This window comes from Dreissena polymorpha, chromosome 8 (assembly GCF_020536995.1).
Source record: "Dreissena polymorpha isolate Duluth1 chromosome 8, UMN_Dpol_1.0, whole genome shotgun sequence".
In the NCBI taxonomy this organism is placed as follows: domain Eukaryota; kingdom Metazoa; phylum Mollusca; class Bivalvia; order Myida; family Dreissenidae; genus Dreissena; species Dreissena polymorpha.
Window position 1 is genome coordinate 50301842 of NC_068362.1, and position 10457 is coordinate 50312298.

Sequence of the window (10457 nt, forward strand, 5' to 3'; positions counted from 1 at the left end):
TAAATTCATCAAATTTGAGTGGATAGTTACATAGCTATGATAATAAATAGGTTTTTGCGGCCATATTGGCGGCCATTTTTGAAGCCATGTTGGATTTGTGTGTACTATATTAAACTTAAACAATGTCTGAATTTAGATTCAAACTAGTAAAATTGTTTTGTTCGAAATCAAAATCAAGTAATATTCACGGCAATATAACCCTTAAGAGAATTTGTTTCTTTTTTTTAAATTTAATTTTCAATCCTTACGGCGGCCACTTGAAAACGGACGCCATTTTGAAATTTTGTATTGGCTAACGTGCTTTATCAAATCTATAGTTACTGAGGAGTATATGTGCCAAATTTGGTGCTTGCATCACAAACTGAAAGATTTCTTGATATATAGACTTAATCTGCTGAGCTATTAAACGTTTTCTGGTTACAAATTGCCACCGAAATGCAAAATTTATCGTATGTATCATTGTTATGATAATTTTATCAATAAACGACTTTGTGAACTGTAAAGTTCTGAAGAATTCATTAATCAATTGATAAGACCAATGCATAAAAAGGTTGTTTCGCATTCAAGATAAAACGCGTTTGCTAAACAATATCGTATTTAGTGTGTTAAAGTGTGATTTACCATTAATAAACTCAACGTAATTAATTAACCACGCGTCACATAGATTGAGGTTTGAGCCCTTTAACTGAGGACCGTCCGTAATGACCACACAGAGTTTGTTTTTTTAACTAGTTTTGTTTACAACAAAAACAACAGAAAGAACTAATTAACATAACAACAACAACAACATATAGCAAACACTTTACAGCCATCTTTTGGACGTCTTGAATGTTACTAATGACTGCGTTTGCTCATGTTTATGGCTCCGTGCAACAGTGTACAAACCATTAAGAATGTTTGAAGTATCAAGTCGTGCACCTGGGTACTTAAACCCATGCCGTTTTCGATATTATTTTCTACGATGTCAGACAATAATAAACAGGGTCAGCGTTTTTGCCAGATTTTCGTACAAAACATAGGAGCGAGCGAGCGCAATACGAATAAATCAATTTTGATTACATGTTGCGTGTAGGACACCCAAACGTCTAAAATGAAAACAATATTGCATCAATAGGTTATTGAATATTTCTGCTTAACACATTCAAAGCGTAACATTTTGCCAACAATAGTTCCCAATACATTCTGGCTCTGTTTGTCTTTGAGTCTATGGTTACAATGGTGATCTGGAGCTACGCTGGCCTAATATAGCCTAAGACCAATTATCGCACGACGCGTCTCGACTAAATCAGCATGCATCTTTCTACGAATGTGTCCGCTAATACAGCATGCATTTTTCTACGAATGTGTCCGCTAATACAGCATGCATCTTTCTACGAATGTGTCCGCAAATACAGCATGCATCTTTTTACGAATGTGTCCGCTAATTTCACATCACTAGAACATAATTCTATTCGTTTTAAGAACAAACAAGCGCATACATAATGTCATATTTTCGCGCATCTATATGGTTTGATGCATATGTCATTAAATATATAATGTGGAAATGATGAAACAAGACTCCTTGGTTCCCAATAAATTACCAGATGATGCAATCGTATGACGTGTGACTATATAACACTTGTGTATCCCATTTCGTTCACATGTAGTTGTTGCTGCTGTTGTTGTTGTTTTGCAATAAAATGTCAAATATTAACAGCACAAAATCTTCTGAGTGCTGTTTCTGAAAAGAATATTGTTTCATAATTTGCACATTATACATTTAATGAACATGATTTCATATAATGTAGAATCTTCCAATGTAATGCCTGTGTTGTAAAATACTTTGTGATCTTATTTTATTATTAAAAATCCCACTTTGTTTTGCAATGTCTATTTGCAGATAAAGCATATGGTCTTATGAGCTGTTATTTAAATAACTGATTATACGGCCCGCGGTTAAACAGGAACTCTTCTTACATCTACAACACCATTTGTTCTCGACTAAACCGTTCACTTTACAGGTACGCCGTGTAAAACACAAGTTAAAAAAGAAAGTGTAATGTGTGTGTCATGTGGTTGGCTTGTAGTATAGGTTCTAAGATGTGGGGAATAAAGGACATGTCTGTTTACATTGCATCGTATGGCGGATAGACATAAAGCATCATGTGAAAAATCAAGGGCGGTCATCTATATACTGTTAATGATACGGCATACGTAAACATATGTATAGAGTAAATTCGTACTATCGAATTTGCTGTCGATGGAAATGTTGTGTTCCATGCATGAACAGCTGCGTGTAGCAACAAGCACAGCTGTTAATAAATATGTTATAACTATTTACGTATAGAGGCGAAGACTAATAAACGATTGGATTAAATACTAAATATTAAATTGTAAAACATGCACCAAATCAGCAGTTTTTGACCCATTTAATTGTAGAAAATTACTGGTAAAATGTATTTTACCTGATGCCCTAGATTTTTGACGAATACGACATAAATGTTTTATGTATCGAGATCAATTATTGACAATAAAATTTCATTCTCTATGAAAACACTAAGCATTTCAAAACCCAGCATATTCGGATTAATGGGATAAACTGATTAACTGCACGCTAAATTATTTTCAAGCAAATACCTCACATCCATTGAATCATTACAGATTGCCTGGAAGCGTCTTAAGTAATTTAAAGAAAACTTTTTGATATTAAATATCCGAGAACAAATTGAATAAATGCGATGTATAGATTCGTCCAATGAAGTTTGTGAAAATCATCATGCCATGAGATGGGACCGAATATCCGAATATTCGAAAATTTCGAAAATAGGCCGAATATTCGAATCCAGAGTTCATATTCGAATATTCTATTTTTATTAAAAGATACCTCTAAAAAGTTATAAGTACATGTACAAAGTCGCAGTTTGGGTTAAGTGCAGACGACCTTCCTGTAAAAGTAATTGTTAGGATAACAGCTACCACCATTGAACGAGATGATAATTGGAAAACGGGAGGGTATAAGGAGAGGTTCTGAAAGTCAGAAAATTTATTCACGTGAAACATTAATGTATATCGAATAGCATTCAATTTGTTTGATATACAAATCTGTGTTTTTACAACATCAGGTGGTATAATACACAGTATCTTTGGACTTGAGTGGGCCGCAGTTGGTTTATATTTCATTGCAACACATCAATCGCTCAAAAGGTCTCAAAACAACACTTGTGCACTCGTTAGTAGAAGTAATCATTCAAGTAAATTATTAAACTCATTTAACAGAAAATGTACAATTATTAACTATTTGTGAATTACATTTAAAATCATACTAACTGAACTTAGAACATACACCAAAACAATACAAAAGGAAGCCCATGCCAGAACATACAGTTGTACAAAAACTTCTCATTTCAAGTACTAAATATGTTGTACTCATAAGATCCTGTAAAATTAAATTATTCTTCGCATTTGCGGTGTTTGTTGGTCAATACACAACTCTTCGCCGTTCTGAAACGTGATTACAAAAACCTCTTGATACAGATCCTTTTTGCTACAAATCATTGTGTATTGGTCGATACAACAGCACATGATACGAAAATTGATAATTTTGTGTTTTTAAAGAAATGTTAAAGCAATGGAGCGTTAGTGATTACAATTTTATTTTATCAATTATTCCCAATGTGAATCGTTACAAATAAAGACGATAGCGTTCATTCATTTTGATATCGTACAAACAGTGACATATTATTAATTACATATTTTATATAAATACGGGCCATAAAGCATACAAATAATAAAGCTAACGCAAGCAGAACAGAATAGAGAGAGCATACACATACTCATTTCAATAAATTAGCACACACATATGACTAACAACATCTAAGAAGAGTCAACAATTATACATGCACAAAATAAAACAATGATATTAAAAGATAGATATATAAATTTGCATGAAAAGTAGAAAGGCTGTGAAAAATTACGCAACTTGTTTAAAAAATAGGTATAACGAGTGGTTCAAATACAGCATAAATTTGTTTTATTGGACTTTATTCACTTTGTCTTCTTGAGTGGCTCTGAACACATTTATTTGTGAAAGGTAATTTGATGTATGTATATGTCGATAAGAGATTATATTTATATAACACGAAATAAACTTAACCAATCTCTACAAAATATTATTTAATTTCAAAAAGGCCAATATTATGTAAAGAACCATGTATAAATTATTATTACAAACAGCACCTGAATTGTTACATGCAATAAAACTACTTTTTTTCAAAAAAATATGGCTAGCGCTAGCAAACACGCTATTAAAATGTAATATATTGTTTGTTTATTGTTAGTGTTCTTTCGCTCATGTAAAACTTTTATAATGTTGACATCCATCTATTTATCAATGCAGCTTTCGTCAATATAAACATATTCGACTCTTAAAACTTAGAGTACAATTTGTTTGTGCTAATAAAAAAATCCAATTTCACGTTACCAATCAATGTCATTAAAATGTTTCAATAGTAGTATCGCTCGTTTAAGTTAGCTACGCTCTTCTATCTGCTAAGACGTGATAGACACTAACACATGATAAAATTGAAAAGCACTCGCGCCTGTTTGTTTTAAATGTTTTCCTTCCTTTTGAATGCATACATATGTGCTCGCGAGTCTTTTTAAACAACGGACTGTATTATGGAAATAATCTGAACGACCATCGAATTCACTCGCTTATGGAGTTGGCCAAGCATGCCCAGAAAACGTTCTGTGAACAAGGATTTTCCTTCGGAAAATCTAAGACTATTGCATCTTGAAGCAGTTTACTAATTTCCTTTGGAAGAAACCGCAAGGGAATATCTTCCAGGTACACAATAATGCACACTTGGCGATTCGTTTTTATCCCTTCCATTATTGCAATATTCATTTCGAATTTACACCATTTGTTCTTGATAAAATGCTTGCTGACAAGTAAAACTGTCTTTCTGCTCGCGCCTATTGCATCCACGATGTTCAATGCATTGACATCCCCAAGCGGGAAGTCGCGGTCTCGAATATTTAGCCGCATGTTGTATTCAATTTCAAGCTTATTATGCAACGCCACGATAATTGGGCTGCTGTCATTGTCAGCATAGGCGAAATATGCATCGTACTGGAACAGTTGTTGCCTAACATTGGAAACACGATCTCGACTTCTTACGACGTTGTAGTACCAATACACAATATGCCAGCGATATCTAAAGGTAATTACCGAGAAATTTACAACAAAAAACAGGGTAATTAATGACGTAAGTGATAAAATCAAAGCTAAGTACTTGTAACATTCAGCCTCGAGAGCTTGCACTGTAGCGGAATTTATCAAAGCGTGGCTAGAATTGCTTAAGTAACACTTATAAAATTGTTTTCCTGTGAAAGAAACATTTGTAGTTAGCAACCATTTTAGAAATTCAATATTATCGCAGTTGCACGTTAATTTATTGTTTTCTAAGTCAACAACCAATTCATGGTTACTCCCAATGTTAGACAGGTATGAGCGAACTGTGTATGATAGTGTTTGTATTCGATTGTTTTTAAGATTCAGAAAGGACAAATTTCTAAAATTATGCAAATTAAGATCGAAGTTGTCTAGGTAATTTTCCGAGATATCAATTACCCTCATGCTGGCACATTGAGTTAATAGTGACTCCTTTAAATTGTATATCATATTCTTTGATATATTAAGTGTTTCTAGATGTTTCAAAGGTAAAAATATATCCATAGCTTCTTCAGTTCCTAATGCGTAGCCTAAACGATTGTATTTCATATCGAGGTATTTTAAAGATATTGTGTCTCTAAATGCTGTCTGCGACACGTTTTCTATAAGATTGTCAGATACATTCAGAAACGTTAAATTGAACAATGAATGTAGATCGTCGTCGTCTAATATTTGTATTTGATTGGACGAAATGTCAATATATTCCAAAGCATTTTGCGTGTCTCCGAACACAGAAATGCTTAAAGAGGACTTCAATCCGGTAAATATAAATGTCTTCATACTTATTACCGAAAGATTAAAAGCTGCATTTGTTCCACGACGCGCGCGTTCTGCCGCAAATCTATCTTCATTCCAGACCTGAAACTGATTTCCGCAATCTAGCTCTTCAATGCTCGGATTAGTTAATATGAGTTTATCGAGAAAAAACGCATTAAATAACATATTTTGTCGTAAACTCAAAACTTTCAGTGTATAAGATTTTGAAAATAAAGGATTGTGATAATCTATCAAATCGATACAATTGGAATCCATATACAATTCCATTAAATTTACTTGATTAATGTACAGCAAGTTATTGTTATCTAACTTGTTAACCGATTCAAAAGGATCAGTTATCTCATTAATGTTCAGTATTTTAACCGTACTGTTGATTAAGGCCTTCGCTATGGGACCTAACAATTGGGTCATTCCCATCCTGATATTGCTCGAAATATCAAGGTTCTCTAAGGATTTAAGTTGTGAAAGAGCAACTGGTGATAGTGATGACAAATTACATTTTCTCAACGAGAGAGTTTGCAGTTTGGGCAGCCCACTGAACGTATCATCTTCTATAACGTCTATGTCACATCCCCAAGGAGGTGAACCTGCCAGAACTAATGTAGACACGTTGGTATTTAAGAAGTCTTCGTCAAACTTTATCTTTCTAAATCCATCGATGGCAAGTAAATTTAAATTAATTAAATTTCGGAACGTCCTGCCGATGAGTTTTGAACCACTATTCTTTTGAACATTGGCATGCACAGTAAGTACGCGAAGATTTTTCAGAGAGTCGAACGTCCCTATTGGAATATGAATTTGCAAAACAAACATATGGTTATGATCTAAATGTAATTCCATCAGATCAGTTAGGTCTTTAAATGTGTCCGAATCAAGGCATTCTATACTATTGTATTGCAAGTTCAGGTATTGCAAAATGTTTAAGCCTCGGAAATTGCCATATTTCACTTCAGAAATATAATTGTATGAATAATCTAGCCAAAAGGTATTTTGACTAACAGTTTGGAACGCGTTTTCTAGACTTAAGTACGAGCAATCCACATACAAATATTCTTTATGATCCTTCGTACAGTTGCATGTATTGCAGACGACTGGTGAAGTAGGTCCAAGAACCTGCAGGGACTTTTCAACCACCGTCCATTTCAATCCACTTGACCGTCGCGACCCAATATATGCAGCGCCATCGGATAACTCCGCTGGATTTCTATTTGGCAACCATTCAGTCTTTATCAACGTGATTTGATTTACTAAGAACGTTATTAAGATACATTTAAACATGTTTTTATTTATTAATCACTGGCGCAATTTATGACAAACTAGGTACATTTCAAGATAGCATATATCCTTCGCAAATGTCCAAAATAAGTTTCCTTATGAACGTTTCGTCTTTTGACTGAAACATAACCAAAGAATCACATTGTATTTGTGAATTCGATGGTAACCATTAATGTTATTCCTATTACAAAACATGCTTTGCATGTACAAATATGCTAACCACGAATTCACAAAGACAGCATTTGTATGAACACATGTATCCATTCTAAAAAACTGTGGTTAATAAAGTGATTGACTTTTCATACCACTTAAACCATAACATTGTCCAATAATTTCCTTGTATTCAAATTAAATGATAAGTGAATGTGAGCAATGAAAGCGGACATTTTCTTGATTAGTCACCTCACTTATTTTCCGCCTTCAGTGTAAAATCACACTTAAACGTTAAGACGGTCTTCAAGTTTCATGACATTATTCAAAAGTAGTTTGTTTGTTTTTTATTTGTATAAAGGAACATATATATATATATATATTATATAGTGAATTGCCTGGTCATACATGTACGTCATTCAAACGTACAATAAAATAAATGTCGGAACAAAATTAATGTCTATGTCGATATACTCTATACTTATATGCACCTGGATACTTAAACCCATGCCGTTTTTGATATTTTTTCGACAATGTTAGACAACAATAAATAGGACAAGTGTTTTTGCCAGTTTTTTGTACAAAACATCGGAGCGAGCGAGCGCAATAAAAATAAATATATTTATTACATGTTCCATGTAGGCGACCAAAACGTCTAAAATGAAAACAATATTGCATCAATAGTTATTGAATATTTCTGCTTAACACATTCAAAGCTTAAAATTTTTCCAAAAAAAATGCTCCTTTTACATTCTGGTTTTGTTTGTTCTTAAGTCTATTGTTACAATGGTGATCTAGAGCTACGCTTGTCTAATATGACATAAGACCAATTATCGCACGACGCGTGTCCACTATTACAGCATGCATCTGTATACACATGTGTCCGCTAATTTCACATCACTCAAACATAATTCTAATCGTTCTAAGCACAAACAAGCGCATGCATGATATAATATTTTGTGCTGTTAACATTAATTTTGTGTCGTATTTTTTTTTAAACGGTAAGTACATAGCTGGACGTAACATTGCCAGAAGTAAAATGAACAACACTTTTACCATCCCCCATCTTAATTAATCCCGAACTATTCATCAAAAATAGAAATAATACAAAGCTTTAATTTCATATAATTCAAATTGAACAGTCACAAGGAAACATTTATTTGTTTTAATAGCATTTTAATTACATAAATGTGTCATAATAATCAGATAAATTGAATAACAACTTTCGGAGCGATTAAATGACGTTACAGTGCCGCTGTAATAACTTTTATGTAATTAAATATTATATGCTTTATATAATTGTATAAAATGTATTTTGATCAGATTAAGTAGAGAACATCGAGATCAACGAACTTAAACAGATCATATCTAAAATGTGTTTGTGATACTTAATTGAAAATATGTGATTAAATAACAAAAAACATTCCATTTGTACTGGCCTTTTTTTTATACAATTTCTCCTCTTTAAATTGCAAATATTGACCCCTTCAGTTTTATATGAAAATACTTTTAGCTACAAAAAATGTAGTTGGTCGACCGCCAGAAATGCTGTACATGTAAGGGACACTTCAAGGGTCCAGCTTACGTTGTAGTTTTAGTCATTTGTCTTGGTTTTATATGTTTCGAATAATGTACGAAATATAGAATACATGGTAGGTGCCGAGTTGAAGGAAGCTTATCTAGTTCGGCCCGAACAGAAATTTGTCCCAATGTAGATGACCCATTTTTTAAGGCGCACTAGAGGAGAAGTATTTTCAACCTCAGGAACATCTATATACCGGTATTCTTTATATCGTACAACAAAACCGTCGAAAAGCGCATCACTACCTATTAAGTCGTTTGTTTCCAGGTGGAATACAAGAGTTTCAAATACCAAATATTTTTATTTTTCGAATCACCATTACTAAAAAGCATAAGCTCTTCAGCCACAATACAGTTCATATAACCTTGACATTTTATTGAAAACATTTGAGCGGCGCTCTGGGAAAACGGGGCTTAATACACGTGACATATTTGAGCGGCGCTTTTGGAAAATGGCCTTAATGTACGTTACACATTTCAGCGGCGCTCTCGGAAAATGGGACTTAATGCATGTGACACGTTTGAATGGAGCTCTTGGAAAACGGGGCTTAATGCATGTCACTCATTTTAGCGGCGCTCAGTGAAAACCAGGCTCAATTCATTTGGCACATTTGAGCGGCGCTCAGTAAAAAAACAAACCAACAACAACAACGTATGAACGAAAGGGGATACAAAAGGGATATATAGTCACAAGTCATACGATTGCAGCATCTGGTAATGTATTGGGAACCATTGAACGACACAACGTACAATTAGGCAATTAAAAATGCATGACCCTAGATCGGTCACCTAAGGAGTTGTTTCGACTAGAACCGTTTGTTTTAGTTGGATGCTTCGACGTTTTCAACAGGATTTCAATCAATAATAAATTATTCTTTCGAAATTTATTAAAGAATATGATTTCATATAATGTAGAATCTTCCAATGTAATGCCTGTGTTGTAAAATACTTTGTGATCTTATTTTATTATTAAAAATCCCACTTTGTTTTGCAATGTCTATTTGCAGATAAAGCATATGGTCTTATGTGCTGTTATTTAAATAACTGATTATATGGCCCGCGGTTAAACAGGAACCCTTCTTACATCTACAACACCATTTGTTCTCGACTAAACCGTTCACTTTACAGGTATGCCGTGTAAAACACAAGTTAAAAACGAAAGTGTAATGTTTGTGTCATGTGGTTGGCTAGTAGTATAGGTTCTAAGATGTGGGGAATAAAGGACACCTGCAATATATAATAAATTTTATTTATTATATCTGTTTACATTGCATCGTATGGCGGATAGACATAAAGCATCATGTGAAAAATCAAGGGCGGTCATCTATATACTGTTAATGATACGGCATACGTAAACATATGTATAGAGTAAATTCGTACTATCGAATTTGCTGTCGATGGAAATGTTGTGTTCCATGCATGAACAGCTGCGTGTAGCAACAAGCACAGCTGTTAATAAATG

The 10457-nt window shown here is 33.7% G+C and overlaps 1 protein-coding gene across 1 annotated transcript; it reads right to left on the reverse strand.

The window, feature by feature from the left end:
* Nucleotides 1–2105: 2105 nt before the first annotated feature.
* On the reverse strand, nt 2106–7538 carry LOC127843186 (toll-like receptor 4). Its single transcript, XM_052373047.1, has 2 exons — nt 7485–7538; nt 2106–7382 (listed from the first exon to the last, which is right to left on the reverse strand). Exon 2 carries the CDS (start codon nt 7265–7267, stop codon nt 4685–4687), a length of 2583 nt encoding a protein of 860 aa, XP_052229007.1. The 5' UTR covers nt 7268–7382; nt 7485–7538; the 3' UTR covers nt 2106–4684.
* Nucleotides 7539–10457: the final 2919 nt, after the last annotated feature.